Raw genomic sequence first — 24,768 nt, 5'->3', positions numbered from 1 at the left:
TCACGGCTCCAGAGACCCGGGTTCCATCCTGACCTTGACTGCTGTCTATGTGGAGTTTTCACGTTCTCCCTGTGACATCGTGGGTTTCTTCCACGAACTCCAGTTTTTTCCCACATCCCAAAGACGTGCTGGTGTGTAGGTTAATTGGCCCTGTGTTAATTGCCCCTAGTGTGCAGGGAGTGGATGAGAAAGTGGGATAACATAGAACTAGTTTTTGAACAGGTGATCAATGGTCGGCATGGACTCGGTGGGCCGAAAGGCCTGTTTCCGTACTGTATTTTGCAATTCAATTCAATTTGAAGTCGGTCTTTGCTATTTTGTAGTCTGGTTTAGTTTAGTTTAGAGGTACAGCCGGGAAACAGGCCCTTTGGCCCAACGAGTCCGCGCCGACCAACGATCACCCGTACACTAACACGATCCTACACACGAGGGACAATTTACAGAAGCCAACTATCCTATAATCCTGCACGTCTTTGGAGTGTGGGGGGGAAACCTGAGCACCTGGAGAAAACCCACACTGTCACAGGGAGAACGTACAAATTCCGTACAGTCAGCACCGGCAGTCAGGATGGAACCCGGGTCTCGGGCGCTGTGAGGCAGCAACTCTACCGCTGCGCCACCGTTTGGCCCTAGCTAGTAAACTAGTGTGAACAGGTGATCAATGGTCGGCATGCACATGGAGGGCCGAAGGGCCTGTTTCCGCCCTGGATCTCTAAACTATACTAAAACTAAACAATTAACCTACAAACCGGGACGCCTTTGGAGTGTGGGAGGAAACCGTAGATCTCGGAGAAAACCCACGCAGATCACGGGAAAACGTGCAAACTCCGTACGGACAGCGCCCGTAGCCAGGGTGGAACCCGGGTCTCCGGCGCTGCAAGGGCAGCAACTCTACCGCTGCGCCACCATGACCGCCCACTTATCCAAACACAAGGAACTGCAGATGCTGGAATCTTCAGCAAAACACATCGTGCTGGAGTGACTCAGCAGGTCGGGCAGCAACTGTGGAGGGAATGGACAGGCGACGTTTCGGATTGGGACCCTTCTTCAGATCCATTGTAGTTTAGGGGGGGGGGAAACTGGAAAAGAAATGGGGTGGGACTTCATACAGAGACAGCACCCGTAGTCAGGATCGAACCCGAAAGCTTTGGCGCTGTAAGGCAGCGACTCTACCGCTGCGCCACTGTTTATAACATCTATTTTGCCCATTCTATTTGGAGTCATAGAGTCATGGAGTGCGGAAACAGGCCCTTCGGCCCAACTTGCCCACAATGGCCAACATGTCCCGGCTACACTAGTCCCACCCGCCTGCGCTTGGTCCATATCCCCCCAAACCTGTCCTATCCATGTACCTGTCTAACTGTTTCTTAAACGTTGGGATAGTCCAAGCCCCAACTACCTCCTCTGGCAGCTCGTTCCATACACCCACCACCCTCTGTGTGGAAAAAGTTACCCCTTTCCACAGTCTATTGTTGGAAGTACTGGTATATCTTTTCCCCTTCACCTTGAACCTATCTATGGTCCTCGAATTCCCCAGCTCTGGGCAAGAGATTGTGTGCATCTACCCGATCTATTCCCCCTGTGATTTAATACATTGTGTACATAAGATCAACACTTCCGCTCTCTCATTCTCATTCTGTTTTCATTTCTGTGCTGTTACTCTCTCACGTTTAACCTTGTCACCTTTTCCATTTGATGCCTTCTGGCTTTCTCCACACCTCCTCACCTCTGCTTGTCATCAGCCTCCTAAAACGCTCTTGGATTACCTGCCAGAAAACACTCCCCATACTCTGCCTGAAAACATGAAGGTAACTGCCGGCTCGTTGTCCTCAACGTCTTTTATCTTTATGTTTAAGAAAGAACTGCAGATGCTGAAAAGTAGACAAAAATGCCGGAGAAACTCCGCGGGTGCAGCAGCATCTATGGAGCGAAGGAATAGGCGGCGTTTCGGGTCGAGGCCCTTCTTCAGACTGATGTCGGGGTGGGGGGGAGGGCGGGAAAAAGAAAGGAAGAGGCGGTGACAGTAGGACGTGGGAGAGCTGGGAAGGGGAGGGGAAGGAGGGACTACCTGAAATTGTAGAAGTCAATGTTCATGCCGCTGGGGTGTAAACTACCCAAGTGAAATACGAGGTGCTGCTCCTCCAATTTGCGGTGGGACTCACTCTGGCCATGGAGGAGGCCCAGGACAGAAAGGTCGGATTTGGAAAGGGAGGGGGAGTTGAAGTGCTGAGCCACCGGGAGATCAGGTTGGTTATTGCGAACTGAATCGAGAACCAGAGGACATACGTAGGTCGATGGGGGAAAGATTGAATAGGAACCTGAGGGGTAACATTACCTTTATCCTTATTGTCAAGCTTGAAAAAGGTGCAGGGTGCTGTCTGAAGAATGGTCTCGACCCGAAACATCACCCATTCCTTCTCTCCAGAGATGCTGCCTGACCCGCTGATTTACTCCAGCATTTTGTATCCATCTTATGGGCCTGTCCAACTTATGCGACTTTTTCGTTATTCCATGTCGCCGAAAATTTTCAACTTGTTGAAAATCCAGCGGTGACCAGAAAGACACTACGGCTCTTTGGGCGACTGCTCACGACCATACAGGCGACACCATGGCGACATGTCGCGGGTTGAAGCCTGTACGGTCGTGAGTAGTCGCCCAAAGAGTCGTACCCTGTTCTGGTCGCCGCTGGATTTTTCAACGTTGAAAATCTTCGGCGACCTGCAACGACATATGACGGGTGCCGGCAGTTGCCGAAAAAGTCGCGTAAGTGGGACAGGCCCATAAGGGTGCATGGAAGATTTACGAGGATGTTGCCAGGAATGTTGAACTATAGGGAGAGGTTGAGCAGGCTGGGGCTTTATTCCTTGGAACGCAGGAGGATGAGGGGTTTGAGTTTAGTTTATTGTCACGTGTACCAAGGTACAGAGGAAAGCTTTTGTTGCGTGCTAACCAGTCAGCGGAAAGACTATACACGGTGATCTTATAGAGGTGCTCAAAAACATGAGAGGTATAGATCGGGTGGACGTACTGACAGTCTTGTCCAGAGTAGGGGAATCGAGAATGAGGAGAACACACGAGAGATTGAATAGGAACCTGAGGGGTAACTTTTTCACACAAAGGGTGGGGGGTATGTGGAACAAGCTGCCGGAGGAGGTAGTTGAGGCAACGTTTGAGAAACATTTAGGCAGGTACATGGATGGGGTAAGTTTAGAAAGACAGATGGAAAGTGTTGGGTGAATGGAACTGGCGCAGACACACCAGGAACTGCAGATGCTGGCTTACAAGAAAAACTCAAAGATGCTGGAGTAACTCAGTCGGTCAGGCAGCAGGTGCCAGGGGTGGTGGTGCAAGCGGGTACGATATAATGGCATTCAAGTGGCTTTTAGATCGGCACGAGGGTGTGCAGGGAATGGAGTCCCAGCCTGCTCAACCTCTCCCTATAGTTCAGACCCTCGAGTCCTGGCAACATCCTCGTAAATCTTCTCTGCACCCTCAGATAGACATAAAATGCTGTAGTAACTCAGCGGCTCAGGCAGCATCTCTGAAGATCATGTGCACGCAGGCAACCGACGAGTCGTTAACTTGGCATCATGTTCAGCATGGACATTGTGGGCCGAAGGGCCTGTTCCTGTTCTATGTTCTATGAGACAACGGTGGCACAGCAGTAGAGTTGCCGCCTCACAGCACCAGCGACCCGGGTTCAATCCTGACTGCGGGTGCTGTCTGTACGGAGTTTGTACGTTCTCCCTGTGACCTGCGTGGGTTTTATCTCCGGGTGCTCCGGTTTCCTCCCACAATCCAAAGACGTACAGGTTTGTAGGTTAATTGACTTGGTATAATTGTAAATTGTCCCTAGTGTGTGTAGGATAGTGTTAGTGTGCGGGGATAGCTGGCCGGCAAGGACTCGGTGGGCCGAAGGGCCTGTTCCCGCGCTGTATCTCTAAACTAAACTACTATATATTACACTGTGAATAGCTGGTTATCCGTGGACCTAACTATAAAATACCTTGGCTTGAATTAGAGGATAAATTTGTTGGATCTCATGAACATTTCCACTTTCTACAAAGTCCTCTATTCTCTCCCCTTTTCTCCCTGTAGGGTCACTGTTCTTAATCCTTAGGATAAGTCTTTAGGCAGAGGGTGGTGAATCTGTAGAATTCTTTACCACAGAAGGCTGTGGAGGAACAGGTCAATGGATATTTTTATGGCAGAGATAGATAGATTCTTGATTAGTACGGGTGTCAGGGGTTATGGGGAGAAGGCAGGAGAATGGGGTTAGGAGGGAGACGTAGATCAGCCATGATTCAATAGTGGTGTAGACTAGATGGGCCGAATGGCCTGACTCTGCTTCTATCACTTATGAACATGAGTTTTACGAATCTAGTAATAATATTTAAAACTTTATCTTTAGGCACAATGGTTATACAATGTAATACTGTACTTGTATTACCGTACTGTGGTTGCAAGTGGCATCTTCTATGCTGTTGTCTGCTAGGGTAACAACATCAGTGCTAAAAACAGCAAGAAGTTGGACAAGCTGGTGAAACAAGCCAGCTCAGTGCTGGGTGGGGGGGGGGGGGGGGGGGGGGGGGAGAGTGGACCCTGGTGGTCGTGCTTGAGAGGTGTATGAGGAGCAAGGTGCAGGTCATCCTCAACAACTCCGGGCACCCCCTCCATGAAACTCTGGAGGGTCAGAGGAGCACACGGAACAACAACAACCGGCTCCTCTCCCTGCGCTGTAGTACAGAGCGGTTCAGGAGATCCTTCACCCCTGCAGCCATTAGATTTTATAATACTGACCGCTAGGCTGTATGGGGATGCTTTGCACTTTTAATTGTTCATTATTGGGTCTTTTTAAGTATTTATTGCTTTCAGGTATTATCCATATTGTATTTTATGTATTTCTTGTCTGCTTTCGTTCTGAATGTGTGGGTTTGTTGGTTGTTGGCTTCTGGACATCTGAATTTCCCTGAGGGGATCAATAAAGTATTTATTATTATTATTATTATTATTATTATTATTATTATTATTATTATTATTATTATTATTATTATTATTATTATTATTATAAGGTGTTATAAGCCAAGCATTAATATATCTGCAGACCTTAACTAAAACTCAACATATGCCAACTAACAAAACAGAAAACTATGGCGTTACAACTAAAAGACTTAAGACTGAACATAACTCACAGCCAAAAGATACTGGAATTCAATAGACAATAGGTGCAGGAGTAGGCCATTCGGCCCTTCAAGCCAGCACCGCCATTCAATGTGATCATGGCTGATCGTCCCCAATCAGTACCCTGTCCCTGCCTTCTCCCCATCTCCCCTGACTCCGCTATCTTTAAGAGCCCTATCAAGCTCCCTCTTGAAAGGATCCAGAGAACAGAATAGACAGAAAGCTTAACAGAATTTCCACGTGGGCAATCTGTGCAGTAGAACACAAATTATTACACTGATATTTAAAATTTGCTTGCCGTCTACGCTGGTGGTGAGCTGAACCTATCACGCCCTCTAGTGGCCTATTAGGTTGCACAACACTTTAACTCCCCCTCCCATCCCCACACTGACATTTCTGTCCTGGGCCTCCTCCATTGTCAGAGTGAGGCCCAACGCAAATTGGAGGAACACCACCTCATATTTTTCTTGCCCAGAGCCCTATCTAGCCATCTCTTGAAAGTATCCAGAGAACCTGCCTCCACCTGAGGCAGAGAATTCCATAGACTCACAACTCTCTGTGAGAAAAAGTGTTTCCTCGTCTCCGTTCTAAATGGCTTACTCCTTATTCTTGAACCGTGGCCCCTGGTTCTGGACAACTTTCATACAAAACACAGCGCTGAAATAGAGACCTCCTTTTCTCTATAGGGTGACCTGGATGTATAAAGCACCTTCGTACCATTAAGGGATTATTGTTTTGCAGTACTAAGAAGAACAGCCTTCAAATAAGGAAAAGAAGAGGAGGGCAATTGTAATAGGGGACTCTATAGTCAGGGGGTCGGATAGGCGATTCTGTGGACGCAGACAGGAGACCCGGATGGTAGTTTGCCTCCCTGGTGCCAGGGTCAGGGATGTGTCTGAACAGGTCCAAGAAATCCTGAAATGGGAGGGAGAGGAGCCTGAGGTTGTGGTACATATAGGTACCAACGACATAGGTAAAAAAAGAGAAGAGGTCCTGAAAGAAGAATTTAGGGAGTTAGGTAGAGAGTTAAGGAGAAGGACTGCAAAGGTAATAATCTCAGGACTTACTGCCTGTGCCACGCTGACAGTGAGAGTAGGAATGGAGCGAGGTGGAGGATAAATGAGTGGATGAGGGAATGGTGCAGTGGGTATGGATTCAAGTTTCTGGATCATTGGGACCTCTTTTGGGGAAGGTGCGACCTGTACAGAAAGGACGGGTTGCACTTGAACTTGAGGGGGACCAATATCCTGGCGGGGAGATTTGCAAAGGCTACTGGGGAGACTTTAAACTAGTATGGTTGGGGGGAGGGACTCAAATAGGGAAAGCTAGCAGTCAGTGTGTGAGGCAGGAGGCAGAGAATGGTAGCACTCTGACCCCAAATGTAGGGGAGAGAGAAGAAAAAGACAATAAACAGAGAATAAGAGAGGGTGGGTTTCTTAAATGTGTATATTTTAATGCTAGGAGCATTGTAAGAAAGGTGGATGAACTTAGAGCCTGGATTGACACCTGGAGGTATGATGTTGTGGCGATCAGTGAAACATGGTTGCAGGAAGGCTGTGATTGGAAACTAAATATTCCAGGATTTCGTTGCTTCAGGTGTGATAGAATTGGAGGGGCAAGAGGTGGAGGTGTTGCATTGCTTATCAGGGAAGATATTACAGCAGTGCTTTGGCAGGATAGATTAGAGGGCTCGTCTAGGGAGGCTATTTGGGTGGAACTGAGAAATGGGAAAGGGGTAGCAACACTTATAGGGGTGTATTATAGACCGCCAAATGGGGAGCGAGAATTGGAAGAGCAAACATGTAAGGAGATTGCAGATATTAGTAGTAAGCACAAGGTAGTGATTGTGGGAGATTTCAATTTTCCACACATAGACTGGGAAACACATTCTGTAAATGGGCTGGATGGGTTGGAGTTTGTAAAATGTGTGCAGGATAGTTTTTTGCAGCAATACATAGAAGTACCTACTAGAGAAGGGGCGGTGCTGGACCTCCTGTTAGGAAATGAGGCGGGTCAGGTGGCAGAAGTATGCGTTGGGGAACAGTTCGGGACCAGTGATCACAATACCATTAGTTTCAATATATGTGGAAGAGAAATGGAGTACATTTAAAGGTGAAATTTTAAGAGTACAGAATCTTTATGTCCCTGTTCGGTTGAAAGGAAATAGTAAAAATTGGAAAGAGCCCTGGTTTTCAAGGGAAATTGGACACGGTTCGGAAAAAGAGGGAGATCTACAATAATTATAGGCAGCAAGGAGTAATTGAGGTGCTTGAGGAGTATAAAGAATGTAAAAAGAATCTTAAGAAAAGCTAAAAGAAGATGTGAGGTTGCTTTGGCAAGTAAGGTGAAAGTAAATCCAAAGGGTTTCTACAGCTATATTAATAGCAAAAGGATAACGAGGGATAAAATTGGTCCATTAGAGAGTCAGAGTGGACAGCAGAGCCAAAAGAGATGGGGGGAGATATTGAACAATTTCTTTTCTTCGGTATTCACCAAGGAGAAGGATATTGAATTATGTGAGGTAAGGGAAACAAGTAGAGTAGCTATGGAAACTATGAGATTCAAAGAAGAGGAAGTACTGACACTTTTGAGAAATATAAAAGTGGATAAGTCTCCAGGTCCGGACAGGATATTCCCTAGGACATTGAGGGAAGTTAGTGTAGAAATAGCAGGGGCTATGACAGAAATATTTCAAATGTCATTAGAAACGGGAATAGTGCCGGAGGATTGGCGTACTGCGTATGTTGTTCCATTGTTAAAAAAAGGGGTCTAAGAGTAAACCTAGCAATTATAGACCTGTTAGTTTGACGTCAGTGGTGGGCAAATTAATGGAAAGGATACTTAGAGATAATATATATAAGCATCTGGATAAACAGGGTCTGATTAGGAACAGTCAACATGGATTTGTGCCTGGAAGGTCATGTTTGACTAATCTTCTTGAATTTTTTGAAGAGGTTACTCGGAAAATTGATGAGGGTAAAGCAGTGGATGTTGTATATATGGACTTCAGTAAGGCCTTTGACAAGGTTCCTCATGGAAGGTTGGTTAAGATGGTTCAATGGTTGGGTATTAATGGTGGAGTAGCAAGATGGATTCAACAGTGGCTGACTGAGAGATGCCAGAGAGTAATGTTGGATGGTTGTTTGTCAGGTTGGAGGCCAGTGACTAGTGGGGTGCCACAGGGATCTGTGTTGGGTCCACTGTTGTTTGTCATGTACATCAATGTTCTGGATGATGGTGTGGTAAATTGGATTAGTAAGTATGCAGATGATACTAAGATAGGTGGGGTTGTGGATAATGAAGTAGATTTTCAAAGTCTACAGAGAGACTTTATGCCAGTTGGAAGAGTGGGCTGAAAGATGGCAGATGGAGTTTAATGCTGATGAGTGTGAGATGCTACATCTTGGCAGGACAAATCAAAATAAGACGTACATGGTAAATGGTAGGGAATTGAAGAATGCAGGTGAACAGAGGGATCTGGGAATAACTGTGCACAGTTCCCTGAAAGTGGAATCTCATGTAGATATGGTGGTAAAGAAAGCTTTTGGTGTGCTGGCCTTTATAAATCAGAGCATTGAGTATAGAAGTTGGGATGTAATGTTAAAATTGTACAAGGCATTGGTGAGGCCAATTCTGGAGTATGGTGTACAATTTTGGTCGCCTAATTATAGGAAGGATGTCAACAAAATAGAGAGAGTACAGAGGAGATTTACTAGAATGTTGCCTGGGTTTCAGCAACTAAGTTACAGAGAAAGGTTGAACAAGTTAGGGCTTTATTCTTTAGAGCGCAGAAGGTTAAGGGGGGACTTGATAGAGGTCTTTAAAATGATGAGAGGGATAGACAGCGTTGACGTGGATAAGCTTTTCCCACTGAGAGTAGGGAAGATTCAAACAAGGGGACATGACTTGAGAATTAAGGGACTAAAGTTCAGGGGTAACATGAGGGGGAACTTCTTTACTCAGAGAGTGGTGGCTGTGTGGAATGAGCTTCCAGGGAAGGTGGTGGAGGCAGGTTCGTTTTTATCATTTAAAAATAAATTGGATAGTTATATGGACGGGAAAAGAATGGAGGGTTATGGTCTGAGCGCAGGTATATGGGACTAGGGGAGAATACGTGTTCGGCACGGACTAGAAGGGTCAAGATGGCCTGTTTCCATGCTGTAATTGTTATATGGTTATATGGTTATAAATGATGCAATGGCACACAATGTTTCAGTAGTACATTGTCACCGTCAGTCAATGACGAGCATTGAGCTAAGAGCTTCTAATATCCATGCTATTTCTGAGTATTCAATTGAATTGAAAGATATCTTTAACCTGAGGGGAACTTTTTTTACACGAAGGGTGGTGGGTGTGTGGAACTATTGCAGCATTTAAGAAACATTTGGACAGGTACATGGATAGAGTTATCGAGTGATACAGTGTAAAAAGAGGCCCTTCGGCCCAACTTGCCCACATCGGCCAACAATGTCCCAGCTACACTAGTCCCACTTGCCTGCGCTTGGTCCAAATCCCTCCAAACCTTTCTTATCCATATTCCTGTCTAACTGTATCTTAAACAATGAGATAGTCCCAGCCTGAACTACCTCCTCTGGCAGCTTGTTCCATCCACCCACCCTCTGTGTAGAAAAAGTTACCCCTCGGATTCCCATTAAATCTTCTCCCCTTCACCTTGAACCTATGTCCTCTGGTCCTCGATTTCCCTACTCCGGGCAAGAGGCAGGACAGGTTTAGAGGGATATGGGCCAAACGCAGGCAGGTGGGACTAGTGTAGGTGGGACATGTTGGTCAGTGTGGGCAAGTTAGGCTGACATAGATAGAATAGATACATACTGTAGACGCAATTAAGCCAAACTTTCGTACAGTAGGTAAAGCAAAGGGGAAGATACAGAGTGCAGAATATAGTTCTCAGCATTGTAGCACATCAGTTACAGAGATAAAGTCCAATGTCTGCAATGGGGTAGATGTGAATTGAACAGCACTGAACAAACTTTACCGAAACATCACCCATTCCTTCTCTGTCCAGCTGAGTTACTCCAGCATTTTGTCTCTTCCGTGTAAACCAGCATCTGTAGTTCCTCGCTACATTTAAAACGTTATGGCCCTGTCCCACTGTATTAGTTCATTCAAGAGTTCTCCCGAGTTTGCCCTGATTCGAGCTCGGAGATTTACGGTAATGGCCACTCGTCGGTACTCGGGACCCTCGTGGACATTTATCAACATGTTGAAAAATCTTCACGAGTCTTCCCGTGCTTACCTGCCGTTAGCGTTATGAGCCGCTAAGAGACGTCCCCGAGCTCCGACGTACCCGCTACGTTCATTCTCCGTGCTTCACACGAGTTTGATTTTTTTTAAACTCAGGAGAGCTCTTGGAATGAACTCATACCGTGGGACAGGGCTTTAACAGTGTGCAGACACATGATAAGGGAATAACGTTTAGTGCAAGGTAAAGCCAGTAAAGTCCGATCAAGAAATTGTTCGAGGGTCACCAACGAGGCAGATAGTAGCTAATGACTGCTCTCTGTGTGTAGAGATGTAGAATGGTTCAATGTTAGCTGTGGGGAAGGTGACAAAGAGGCATATAATCAGTAAATTTAATCAGGACAGTGAAACTAGGGTGGGGGAGGGACGGAGAGAGAGGGAAAGCAAGGGTTACTTGAAGTTAGAGGAATCAATATTCATACCGCTGGGTTGTAAGCTGCCCAAGTGAAATATGAGGTGCTCATAGCTTTGCATCTGCCTTCTAAGCCAATGTAAATGGCAGATGCATTATAAAATGCTTGAAAATTTGAACACAGGGAGGCTTTGCAGTGTCCTTTGTTCTCTTGACAGCAATTCTAATCCTCTCTTTGCAATTGGCTTTCTTGCAGACTTCTTTTTACAACCCAGCAATAGAAAGGACGTTGGAAAGACCATACAGGTAAGACTCAATAAGTAAAGCTCTTTATACTTCTCCGCATGGTGGCATTAGTAGTTGAGTCACGGGGTTAGTAACCGGTGGCCATTGACTCCTGTAACTCGGGAGATAATCGGAAAGAGACTGAATGAACCGCAGGAGGAGGTCTTACTGTTTGACAACAACATAAGGCTGTTTGAGAAAGGACTCTGGACACAGAGTGCTGGAGTAACTCAGCGGGTCAGGCAGCATCTCTGGAGAACATGGATAGGTGACGTTTCACAGAGTGCTGGAGTAACTCAGCGGGTCAGGCAGCATCTCTGGAGAACATGGATAGGTGACGTTTCACAGAGTGCTGGAGTAACTCAGCGGGTCAGGCAGCATCTCTGGAGAACATGGATAGGTGACGTTTCGTGGAGGGACCCTTCTTCAGACTGATTGTCGTGGGATAAAAGAAAGCTGGAATAAAGGAGGGGCTGGACAAGGTCTGGCAGGTATTAGATATATACAGGTGAGGGGCAGATTGGCTGGACAAAGGCCAGACATGAAAAGACAGAAGGTGCGAGATAAAAGGATTGACGAGAATTGATGTGAATTGTGAAGCTAGAGGAAGGAATGTAGATGTAAGGGAAGGAGTAGGGGATAAAATAGGTGTGACTCCAGGTGTATGAGGAGGGTGTGCTGTATAGGGGTGGAAGGGGGGGATGGGAGTGTTATGTAGTGACCTAAAATTGGAGAATTCAACCCATACTAAAGATAGACACCAAGTGCTGGAATAATTCAGCCGGTCGGGCAGCATCTCTGGGGGAAAAAAAGATGGGTGATGTTTCGGGTCGCGGGACCCTTCTTCAGACTCGACCCAAAACATCACCCATCTTTTTTCTCCAGAGATGCTGTCTGACCTGCAGAATTACTCCAGCACTTTGTGTTTATGTTTGGTATAAACCAGCAATCTGGCTTGACCTTGCACTAAACGTTATTCCCTTATCGTGTATCTGTACACTGCGGACGGCTCGATTGTAATCATGTATTGTCTTTCCGCCGGCTGGTTAGCACGCAGAAAAAGCTTTTCACTGTACCTCGGTACACGTGACAATAAACTAGAGCTGAAATGAGTTCTTTATTTCAACGTTCATACCATTGGGTTGCAGGCTACCCCTCAGATAGTCTATACCCCTCAGATTTATCTATATTATACTGCATCTGCCCACTCACTCAACCTGTCCAGATCACCCTGCAACCTCCTAACATCCTCTTCACAGTTCACACTGCCAGCCAGCTTTGTGTAAATCCTCAAACTTGCTAGTGTTGCTCCTAATTCCCTCTTCCAAATCATTAATATATATGGTAAACAGTTGCGACCCCAACACCGAGCCTTGCGGCACTCCACTCGCCGCTGCCTGCCATTCTGAAAATGACCCGTTCACTCCTACTCTTTGCTTCCGGTCTGCCAACCAATTTTCTATCCACGTCAACACCCTTCCTCCAATACCATGTGGTCTAATTTTAGGCACCAGTCTCCCATGCGGGACCTTATCAAAGGCTTTCTGAAAGTCTAGATACACTACATCCACTGGCTCCCCTTCATCCATTTAACTTGTCACATCCTCAAAATATTCCAGAAGATTAGTCAAGCATGATTTTCCTTGAATTGAATTGATTTTATTAGGGACAGTGCATATTAATAAAACATTTGCATGTAATATGCAAGATTGTAACCAGTAGCTAATTTCCATCTTTAGTCCCACACAAGATAAACACATCCCAAACAAGGTAAAAACAAAAGACAAAAACAAAACAAACAATATGGTTTAGCCTGCAGTCATAACATAGAATAAATAACAAACACTCAACACAGTTTAAAGTCCCAAAGTCATTGTCTCTTCCCTCCTTGCTCTCCCTCTGCGCTGAGGCAATCCAAGCCTACGATGTTATGACCCCGCCGGGTGATGGTCAGTAAGTCCCGCAGGCTGAATCCGAGCTCCGCAAACGGGCCGGTTCAAACTCCGCGGCCCGGGGCGGTCGAAGCTGCCGAAGCTGCCGACCTCCAGTCCAGCGGACGCAGCTGTAGTTGCGGGAGCTCCGGAAAACAGAACTCGAGCTCCCGATGATGTCGTCCACTGGCCCACTGGCCCGTGGCCGAGCCTCCGAGGCTCCAAAGTCGGGTCGGAAGTTGTGCCGCATCGCAACCACAGCCCCGAAGTCGGCCAGCGTCGCGTTGGTAAGTCCTGGCTCTGCTCCACAGCCTCCACAGCCTCGAGGTCGGTCGCAGTTGGAGGCCGCCAGCTCTGCGATAGGCCTCAGCGCAGACGGACACGGAGATGGGGATACGGCAGGAAAAGTCGCATCCCCCCCGAAGGAAGAGCCAAAAAACACACCACACCCACCCACCCACACACGCACACACACACAGCCAAAGAAACCGAAACAAACCGCAAAAACAGGACAAAAGAAAACAAAAAACAGAAAAGACAAACGGACTGCAGGCGAGCCGCAGCTGCAAGGCAGCGCAGCCACTCCCACTTTCATAAATCCATGCTGACTTGGACTAATCCTTTTACTGCTATCCAAATGCCCCATTATTGCCTCTTTAATAATTGACTCCAGCATCTTTCCCACCACCGAAGTCAGGCTAACTGGTCTGTAATTCCCCGTTTTCTCTCTCACTCCTTTCTTGAAAAGTGGGATAACATTAGCTATCCTCCAATCCACAGGAACTGATCCTGAATCTATTGAACATTGGAAAATAATCACCAATGCATCCACTATTTCTAGAGCCACCTCCCTTCAGTCCCATTAGCCTACCCAATACTATTTCTCACCTAATGACAATTTCTTTCAGTTCCTCTATCCCCTTAGATCTTCTGTCCTCCAATACTTCTGGGAGATTGTTTGTGTCTTCCTTAGTGAAGACAGATCCGAAGTACCTGTTCAATTCTTCTGCCATTTCCTTGTTCCCCATAATAATTTCACCCGTGTCTGCCTTCAAGGGGCCCACATTTGACTTTTCTATTATTTTTCCCTTAACATCTCTAAAGAAGCTTTTACTGTCCTTCTTTATATTCCTAGCCATCTTCCCCTCGTACTTCATCTTTTCAGCCCGTATTGCCGCTTTGTTTCCTTCTGTTGTCCTATGAAAGTTTCCCAATCCTCTGGCATCCGGCTACACTTTGCTGTGTTATACATCTTTTCTTTTAGTTTTATTCTATCCCTAACTTCTCTTGAGAGCCACGGTTGCCTCTTACTCCCCTTATAATCTTTCTTCCTTTTTGGAATGAAATGATCCTGCGTCATCCGGATTATGCCCAGAAATTCCTCACATTGCTGTTCCGCCATCATTCCTGCTAGGATCCCTTTCCAGTCTACCTTGGCCAGCTCCTCTCTCATGTCTTCATAGTCCCCTTTGTTCAACTGCATCACTGACACTTCCGATTTAACCTTCTCAAATTGCAGATTACAACTAATCATATTGTTCCTTTGGGTCGATCAGCGACGTGGAGAGGAGGGACGTGCTGCATGGGCAACAGCCTGTCCTCCATATGACATCGCCCAGGCTTGCATCCGACTAGGATGCATCACTCATGGTCAGTCATGACCGAGAGGGGCCTACTCATAAGGTCATGTGATAGGAGCAGAATTAGGCCATTCGGCCCATCAAGTCTACTCCTCCATTCAATCATGGCTGATCTATCCTTCCCTCCTAACCCCATTCTCCTGCCTTCTCCCCATAACCCCTGACACCCGTATTAATCTAGACTCTATCTATCTCTGCCTTCAAAAATATCCATTGACTTGGCCTCCACAGCCATCTGATTGTAATCATGTATTGTCTTTCCGGTGACTGGATCGCACGCAACTTTTCACTGTACCTCGGTACACGTGACAATAAACTGAAACTGAACTGAAACTAAAGTGACTTCTTTCTAACTGTTGTAGACAAAAATGCTGGAGAAACTCAGCGGGTGAGGCAGCATCTATGGAGCGAAGGAATAGGCGACGTTTCGAGTCGAGACCCTTGTTCAGATTGATGTGGGTGTGGGGAGGGTGCGGAAAAAAGAAAGGAAGAGGCGGAGATAGTAGGCTATGTGGGAGAGCTGGGAAGGGGAGGGGAAGGAGGGAGAAAGCAAGGACTACCTGAAATTAGAGAAGTCAATGTTCATACCGCTGGGGTGTAAACTACCCAAGCGAAATATGAGGTGTTGTTCCTCCAATTATAGGTGGGCCTCACACTGGCCATGGAGGAGGCCCAGGACAGAAAGGTCAGATTCGGAATGGGAGGGGGAGTTGAAGTGCTGAGCCACCAGGAGATCAGGTTGGGTATTGCGAACCGAGCGGAGATGTTGGGCGAAGTACCCGAAACAACGCCTATTTCCTTCGCTCCATAGATGCTGCCTCACCCGCTGAGTTTCACCGGCATTTTTGGTCTACTTTCGATTTTTCCAGCATCTGCAGTTCTTTCATAAACAAATCTTTCTGTCTGTTGTTCAGTGGCAACAATTGTGCGAGCGACTACAGGAAGAGGCGGAAGTCCGAGCCTTCGGTGAACCACCAGAGAGCGCAGAGCGATCACATGATGCAGAAGAACAGTGGAATGGCCAGGAGGTCCGTCACTAACTCCTCACCATCCTCCCCCTCCAGAGCGAAAGGTAAGGAAAAGATCCTCGCTTGAAGCACACAGTGGACGCAGTGACTCAGGTTCTCTCCCACGTTACCAGTGGCTTTCCTATGTCAAACACTTTTCACTGTACCTCGGTACACGTATTAAACACTAAAAGGCCTGTCCCACTTTCCCGACCTAATTCACCACCTTTTTTATTCGTGGACATTTTCCATCAGGCTAGAAAAAACGCCCCGACCTACTTGATGCCACGAGTGCCTACGACTAGCATCATGGCCTGCTACGACCTACCTATGACCTCCTACCACCTCGTGACGACCATGCTGCGAGTATGAGTCAAGGGCAAACTTGGCAGAGGTCGTGAATTAGGTCGTGAAAGTGGGACAGACCCTTAAGTCAAGCTAGCACACACAGGCAGAGAGATTTCACCTCGTTCCGAATGAAACGTTTCCTTTTATTGCAAATTGATGTACACTAAATACAACAGGGGGAATCGACTAAGACAGTTGAATGAGTATATCGATAGGAAAGGTGAATCTGTGGATGTTTCCACTAGAGGGAGAGTCTAGGCCCAGAGGGCACAGCCTCAGAATAAAAGGACGTACTTTTATAAAGGAGATGAGGAGGAATTTCATTAGCCAGAGGGTGGTGAATCTGTGGAATTAATTGCCACGAAAGGCTGTGGAGGCTAAGTCAGTGGATATTTTTAAGGCAGAGATAGATAGATTCTTGATTGGTGTCAGGGGTCATGGGGAGAATGCAGGAGAATGGTGGGGTTGAGAGGAAAAGATAGATCAGCCATGATTGAATGGCGGAGTAGACTTGATGGGCCGAATTCTGCTCTTACCATTTATGAACTTATGAAAGGTATAGAATGATATGGGCAAAACATGAGCAGGTGGGACTAGTGTAAATGGGGCATCTTGGTCGGTGTGGGCAAGTTGTGCCAAAGCATCCATTTCCATGCTAAAGGACTCTTGATTGAGAACAGTATTTTCCTGTCCCTTGCTGTGAGGTAATTATGGTTGTCTCATGATTCTGTTTGCCCTGCGTTAATGAAGTTGAGAGTAGATACATAAGTATATAGGTCATAGGAGCAGAATTAGGCCGTTCAGCCCATCGAGTCTGCTCCGGGATCCAATCATGGCTGATCTATCTTTCCCTCGCAACCCCATTCTCCTGCCTTCTCCCCATGACCCCTGACACCCGTACTGATCAAGAATCTATCTATCTCTGCCTTCAAAATATCATTGACTTGGCCACCACAGCCATCAGTGGCAATGAATTCCACAGATTCACCACCCTCTGGCTAAAGAAATTCCTCCTCATCTCCTTTCTAAAGGTATGTCCTTTTATTCTGACGCTGCGCCCTCTGGTCCTAGACTCTCCCACTAGTGGAAACATCCTCTCCATATCCACTCTCTCCAGGCCTTGCACAGTTCAGTAAACCTGAGAGGCTTGCGTGGCTGCATTTACTTTTGTTCTGAAAGGTCTGTCTCCCTGAACTTTTGGATAGAATAAGGATCAGGGATGTAGGTACAGCCAAAACAATAATTTTTCTTGTACCTTTCTGAAGAAACATCTAAAGTCTCTGCCTTAGTATGAAGCTAAGCGGCAAGCAACCTGTTTTCCAATCTGATGATGTTTCTCACTTAGACAATAGACAATAGGTGCAGGAGTAGGCCATTTGCCCCTTCGAGCCAGCACCACCATTCAATGTGATCACGGCTGATCATCCCCAATCAGCACCCCGTTCCTGCCTTCTCCCCATATCCCCTGACTCTGCTATTTTTAAGAGCCCTATCTAGCTCTCTCTTGAAAGCATCCAGAGAACCTGCCTCCACCGCCCTCTGAGGCAGAGAATTCCACAGACTCCTCACTCTCTGTGAGAAAAAGTGTTTCTTCGTCTCCGTTCTAAATGGCTTACTCCTTATTCTTAAAATTGATCATTGTTAGCTGAGGGGAAGGTGACAACGAGGCAGACAATCAGTAAAATTTAATCAGGAGGACAGTGGAACTGGTCTGAGAACTAGGGTGGGGGTGGGATGGAGAGAGAGGGAAAGCAAGGGCTACTTGAGGTTGGAGAAGTCAATGTCCATACTGCTGGGGTGTAAGCTGCCCAAGAAAAATATGATGTGCTGTTCCTCCTATTTGCGTTGGGCCTCACTCTGACAATGGAGGAGGCCCAGGACAGAAAGATCAGTGTGGGGATGGGACGGGGAGTTAAAGTGTTGAGCAACCTAATAGGCCACTAGAGGGCGTGACAGGTTCAGCTCACCACCAGCGTAGATGCCAAGCGAATTTTAAATATCATTTGTGTTCCACTGCACAGATTGCCAACGTGAAAATTCTGAAGCATTCTGTCTATTCGGTTCTCTGGATCCTTTCAAGAGAGAGCTAGATAGGGCTCTTAAAGATAGCAGAGTCAGGGGATATGGGGAGAAGACAGGAACGCGGTACTGATTGTGAATGATCAGCCATGATCACATTGAATGGTGGTGCTGGCTCGAAGGCCAAATGGCCTACTCCTGCACCTATTGTCTATTGTCTGTTGTCATTGACCAGACTTCGCCCGGGTGTAATTTGAATAAATCAAACAATAGTGAGGTCAAAATATAGAAACAAGGAACTGCAGATACTTACAAAAAAAGACACAAAGTGCTGGAGTAACATAGCGGGTCATGCAACATCTCTGGAGAGAATGGATAGGTGACTGAAGATCGGGGCCCTTCTTCAGACTGATTAAAGGTCTCGACCTGAATCGTCAACTATCCATGTTCTCCAGAGATGCTGCCTGACCCGCTGAGTTACTCCAGCACTCTGTGAAACGTCACCTGTCCATGTTCTCCAGAGATGCTGCCTGACCCGCTGAGTTACTCCAGCACTCTGTGAAACGTCTCCTATCCATGTTCTCCACAGATGCTGCCTGACCCGCTGAGTTACTCCAGCACTCTGTCTTCTAATAATGAGCTCAAGGCGATAATGCAAAGTGTAAATATTTAGCCAGTGTTACACACACGTACACTATCTGTACTGATTGCTGAGGGACATTTGGGTTGGAGGTGGGAGAGGGGGGAATGCACTTCCTAAGACTTCATACATTTCCATATTCATAGTCATACAGCGTGGAAACAGCATGTCCCATCTACACTTGTCCCACCTGCCTGCATATGGCCCATATCCCTCCAAACCTGTCCTACCCATGTACCTGTCAAAACGTTTCTTTAACTTTGTGATAGTCCCTGCCTCAACTACGTCCACTGGCAGCACGATCCATACACCCACCACCCTTTGTGTATAAATAGTTGCTCTTAGGTTCCTATTAAATCTTCCGCCTTCACCTTAAACCTGTGGTACTTGATTCCCATACTCTGGGTAAAAGACTCTGTTACCCTTTCTATTCCTCTCATGATCTTATACACCTCAACAAGATCACCGCTCATCCTCCTGCGCTGCAAGGAAGAGAGTTCTAGCCTGCTCAACCTCTCATAGAAACATGGGAAATAGGTGCAGGAGGAGGCCATTTGGCCCTTCGAGGCGGCACCACCATTAAATGTGATCATGGCTGATCATCCACAATTAGTAACCCGTGCCTGCCTTCTCCCCATATCCCTTGACTCCGCTAGCCCCCAGACCTCTATCTAAAAAAATCTCTTTTAAATTAATCCAGAGAAGTGCCTTCTGTGGCAGAGAATTCCACAAATTCACAACTCTCTGGGTGAAAGAGTTTTTTCTCATCTCAGTTTTAAATCGCCTCCCCTTTATTCTAAGCCTCGGGCCCCTGGTTCTGGACTCGCCCAACATTGGGAACATTTTTCCTGCATCTAGCTTGACCAGTCCTTTTATAATTTTACATGTTTCTATAAGATACTCTCTCATCCTTCTAAATTCCAGTGAATACTGCTCAGGCCCTCGACTCCTGGCAACATCCTCGTAAAACTTCTATGCATCCTTTCCAGCATAACAAATTTCTTCCAATGGCAGGTTGACCAAAACTGAACGCAATACTCCAAATGCGGCCTCGCGAACGTTTTTGTACAGCTGTAACTTAACATCCCAACTTCTATACTCAACAGCCTGACTCATGATATCCAATGTACCGAAAGCCTTCTTGCCCTTTAGCACATTCCCATCGAGGCTTGGCAACATCCTCTTGAATCTGCTTTGCACCCTATCCAGCTTGCAGGTTGGAGGTTCTTGTTCATATTGTAGGTTCCTATTTTTGTATTGCTGAACCATTTTGCTTAAGTCCACGCTCCGCCACCTCCAGTTTAAATTCCATTTGGAATTCCATTTGGAATTGGGCTTGGATAAACTAAAGACAGGAAACATGTTCCCGATGTTGGGGGAGTCCAGAACCAGGGGCCACAGTTTAAGAATAAGGGGTAAGCCATTTAGAACGGAGACGAGGAAACACTTTTTTTCACAGAGAGTGATGAGTCTGTGGAATTCTCTGCCTCAAAGGACGGTGGAGACAGGTTCTCTGGATGCTTTCAAGAGACAGTTAGATAGGGCTCTTAAAAATAGTGGAGTCAGAGGATATGGGGAGAAGGCAGGAACGGGGTACTGATTGGGGATGATCAGCCATGATCACATTGAATGGCGGTGCTGGCTCAAAGGGCCGAATGGCCTACTCCTGCACCTATTGTCTATTGTCTATTGAACCATTTTGCTTAAGTCCACCCTCCGCCACCTCCAGTATAAATTTCATTTGGAATGTGGGGAGGATGTTTCCACTAGTGGGAGAATCTAGGACTAGAGGCCATAGCCTCAGAATAAAAAGATGTACCGTTAGAAAGGAGATGAGAAGGATTTGTTTTAATCAGAGGGTGGTGAATCTGTAGAATTTATCAATGTCAATGGATATTTTTAAGGCAGAGATAGATGTATTCCTGATTAGTATGGGTGTCAGGGGTTGTGGAGAGAATGCAGGAGAATGGGTTTGAGAGGGAAAGATAGATCAGCCAAGATTGAATGACGGAATAGACTCGGTGGGCCGAATGGCTTAATTCTGCTCCTAAAACAGATGAACTTATGTTGAACAAACCTAATCTGTATGTCCTGCTTGTTATTTTGGAGAGGTTAAACGCCATAGGTAATGCCGATGCCAACATCTTACTGCCTGTATTTCACAGGGGTTGTGAAATGAGTGAGTGGTTATGTGCATGTTGTCTTTTTCCTGCTGCTTTGCTTCTCTTACTGCTGTTCTCTGCTACTGAAACACTGCCTTGAATGTCTAGTTAACTCTGCCATTGTCTCTCTTTCACCATGCTGCTCTCTCTGGATCTGAAAGATGGGGATGTTAGCAGAGTTAGTTATGCACTGCACAACCAGAGTTCCTCTCCCGAGTTAGGTTACGGCGGCCGCCTTGGCCAGCCTTTGGTGGTGATCACGCCCAGCCCAAAGAGGTCCGTCGTCTTCAAGAACGGCTGGCAGTTGAACCGGCAAAATGCGGAGGCTTGGAGCAGCGCCGACGAGGGGTCGTCGCCCAAGACCAAGTCCCGCAGCTACGACGACCTCCTGCAGAGCGACTACGAGAAGGTTGGCGAGGGGCAGGCCAAGTCGGAGAGCATGGTGTCGCTGCTGTGCGAGGCGCAGCCCAAGGGAGGATGCTCCCGGAGCTGGCTCTCGCCACATGGCGCCGAGGCCGCCGGCCCGCCCCACCGCGCCCGCTCCCGGTGCAAGTCGGCGCGCGGCGACAAGGGCTTCCTGAAGCTCTACAGGAAGATGCATCACATCAACCGGCGGGAGCTGACAAATCCAGACGTCATCTGCACCGTCAAGTCCCGGGTGCTGCAGTACGAGCAGGAGCAGCGCAGGGGCAACCTCTCGGACGGGAAAGATTTGCCCGGCGAGGTCCCGCGAGACATGGTGCCGACCAGGATCTCCGAGTTCGAGAAACTGATCAAGTCAAAGTCCATGCCCAACTTGGACAAAGCCATCTTATCGGAAGCCTCCTACTTGGCTCCCAGTCTGAGAATCGTCCCCAGGCGCCGCCTGTCCATCGAGTCTTTACTGGACGAGGAAAACCAAGGCAGGAAGCTGTCGACAATTCAGCAGCAGTACCGCATGTCCAAGGCAATGATGCCCATTCACATCAAGGTGACCAACGAGGGCGGGCCAAGGTTGGCTTCCAGGTTCGACAGCGCCGAGTTGGACAGCGATCATGAGGCGGGGGTGTCTGATCTCAGCGACTACATGCCGGTGGAAGGCTCATCCTTCTGCAGCGAGAGCGACCTGGACCATTACTCCTTCACGTCATCGGAGAGCATCTACGGCTCGGGCCCCCACCACCACCACCTCAGCTCCTGCAAGGGCCGTTGTCCGGCCTCCTACACCAGGTTCACCACCATGCTCAAGCACGAGAGGGCCACGAGCCAAGACAAGAAGCGGGCGCCCAAGAAACCCGACGCCGACCCCAACCTCGCCAAGCTCGCCTTCCTCGTCAGCCCCGTGCCTTTCCGGAGGAAAAAGGCCGTGCCCGCCCAGAAGAGAAAGGAAAAGCCGAAATCAAAGTCGGTGTTCGAAGCCTTGGACTCTGCACTGAAAGACATCTACGACCACATCAAAGCGGAGAAGAGACGGGGGAGCTTACCCGACAACAGCATCTTGCACCGGCTCATCACCGAACTGCTTCCTGACATCCCCGAAAGAAACTCTTCCCTCAAGGTCCTCGGGAAGAAAGTTAGTCCGCAGCCTTCTCTACAGCAGGATGAAGAGGGGGGCGTTCCCTCGTACCAGTGTGACTTGGACAAAACCACATTTAGTGCCTCTTATCAGGACATGGACACCAACAACAACCCAGACAACGAGTGTACCTACTACCAAGGTGGAAACGCAACTCCTCATCTTCAATATGTGTCTGGGAATCGGGTCACCATCACCATCCATCTTTCATCCATTTCTCATCCATTTAATGTCCCAGTGTAATGACACAAAACAGTATAGTTAGCGGGGGTCGTAAAAAAATGAAGGCAATCGTCCTAACTTTAAAAGCTAAGACCTGGTCCGTAGAAGAGCAGAAAATGCACTTGGTAATAAAATGTGAGTGTAGATTGAGGGAGGTTAAAAAATAAAAATGAATGGAATTGATTCACGGAAGAAGGGTCCCAACCCTAAACGTCGCCTATCTATGTCCTCAGGAGAGGTTCGGCACAGTGGCGCAGCGGTAGAGTTGCTGCCTTACAGCGCTTACAGTACCTGAGACACAGGTTCCATCCTGACTACGGGTGCTGCCTGTGCGGAGTTTGTACCTTCTCCCCGTGACCGCGTGGATTTTCTCCGGGATCTTCCGGTTTCTTCCCACACTCCAAAGACGTGCAGGTTTGTAGGTTAATTGGCTTGGTATGAATGTAAAATTGTCCCTAGTGTGTGCAGGATAGTGTTACTATGCGGGGATCGCTGGACGGTGCGGACTTGGTGGGCCAAACTTGGTGTTTCCGCCTTGTATCTCTCAAATAAACTAAAGATGCTGAAACTAAGAACTACAAATGCTAGTTTATACCAAAGATAGACACAAAATGCTGGAGTAACTCAGCGGGTCAGGCAGCACCTCTGGAGAGAAGGAATGGGTGATGTTTCCGGGTCGAGACCCTGCTTCTTCAGACTGAGAGTCGGGGGAGAAGTGAAACTAGAGGTATGGAAAGGTTCAGAACGAACCAGAGCCGGCCCCGATGACCGATGGAAAGGTGGAGCCCACAATGGTCCATTGTTGGCTGTGGAAGAGGTGATAACGGAGGGATGTAAGGATGTGAACAGTGGAACTGGGAGGATGACTAGGGTGGAGGATGGACAGGGTGGAGTCTGAACGCCGAAATGGCTGAGACCTGGTTGGTGCAGGTGAACCATTTAACACGAAGCAAATAAGAATTTCATGGTGTCGGAAGGAACTGCAGATGCTGGTTTACCCCGAAGCCAGACACAAAATGCTGGAGTAACTCAGCGGGACAGGCAGCACCTCTGGCGAGAAGGGATGGGTGACGTTTCAGGTCGCGAGACCCTTCTTCAGACTGAGAGTCAGTGTTGAGGGAGTCCCAGAGATATGGAAGGATAAGGTGTAAAAACGAAAGATCAAAGGGGACAACGATCAAAGAAAATGTAGAATAGATCGTTGTTAGCTGACAACGAAGCATATAAATATTAAATTTAATCAGGAGGACAGTCAGACTGGTCGGAGAACTAAGATGGGGAGGGATGGAGAGAGAGGGAAAGCAAGGGTTACTTGAAGTTAGAGAAATTAAAAGTCGTACCGCTGGGTTGTAAGCTGCCCAAGCGAAGAATGAGGTGCTGTTCCTCCAATTTGTGTTTAACAGCCCATTTAACACCATGGGACCTTTATCATATACTGACCCTGACTGTTCTAAATGTGTAACCACCTTAAAAATTTTAACGCAAATTAATTGAACGAGGATAGAAGATGGATTCTGCAGATTATCCAGTTTTAAACAAATTAACAGAGATAGTGAACAAAAGTATTAGAGGAATTCAACGGGTCAGGCAGTTGGAGGAAATGGAAGGCCAACGTTTCATGTCAGGACCCTTCTTCAGACAGGAGAGTCAAGGGCCTGTCCCACTTGGCGGTTTTTTTCGGCGACTGCCGGCGCCATTGACTGAAGTATCAGGGTTGCCGAAAGATTTTGAACATTTCAAAATCCAACGACGACAAAAGAAAATGTAGCGACACTTGAGGAGACAGCGCGCGTCAATATGTCATCACGCCACATCATGGCGCAACTTTTTCGGTGACCTGATACGTCAGTCAATGATGCCGGCAACCGCCGAAAAAATTGCCAAGTGGGACAGGTCCTTTAGTGAGTTTTGCACGAGTTGAATAGAATTAAGGGCTTAGTTTAGTTTAATTTACTTTAGCCTAGTATTGTTCAATTTAGTGTCACTTGTACCGAGGTACAGTGAAAAGCTTTTGTTGCGTGCTAACCAGTCAGCAGAAAGACTATACATGATTACAATCGAACCGTCCCATAGTGTACAGATACAGGATGAAGGGAATAGCATTTAGTGCAAGATAAAGTCCAGTAAAGTCTTATTAAAGATAGTACAAGGTTCTCCAATGAGG

At 47.2% G+C, this 24,768-nt stretch overlaps 1 protein-coding gene across 3 annotated transcripts in view; it reads left to right on the top strand.

The window, feature by feature from the left end:
* sorbs2 (sorbin and SH3 domain containing 2) overlaps positions 1 to 24,768 on the top strand; it is a 230,215-nt gene that overhangs the window by 150,997 nt on the left and 54,450 nt on the right. For all 3 annotated transcript variants that reach the window (XM_033018570.1, XM_033018571.1, XM_033018572.1), the window contains exons 13-16: positions 1,743 to 1,808; positions 11,052 to 11,101; positions 15,566 to 15,723; positions 20,989 to 22,524. In XM_033018570.1, coding sequence (XP_032874461.1) covers positions 1,743 to 1,808; positions 11,052 to 11,101; positions 15,566 to 15,723; positions 20,989 to 22,524 — 1,810 coding nt within the window. The remainder of the gene's footprint in view (positions 1 to 1,742; positions 1,809 to 11,051; positions 11,102 to 15,565; positions 15,724 to 20,988; positions 22,525 to 24,768) is intronic.

The sequence above is a fragment of the Amblyraja radiata genome, chromosome 3 (assembly GCF_010909765.2).
Source record: "Amblyraja radiata isolate CabotCenter1 chromosome 3, sAmbRad1.1.pri, whole genome shotgun sequence".
NCBI classification, from domain to species: domain Eukaryota; kingdom Metazoa; phylum Chordata; class Chondrichthyes; order Rajiformes; family Rajidae; genus Amblyraja; species Amblyraja radiata.
The sequence above is the reverse complement of the archived record's forward strand: the minus strand, read 5'-3'. Positions and strand labels throughout refer to the sequence as shown.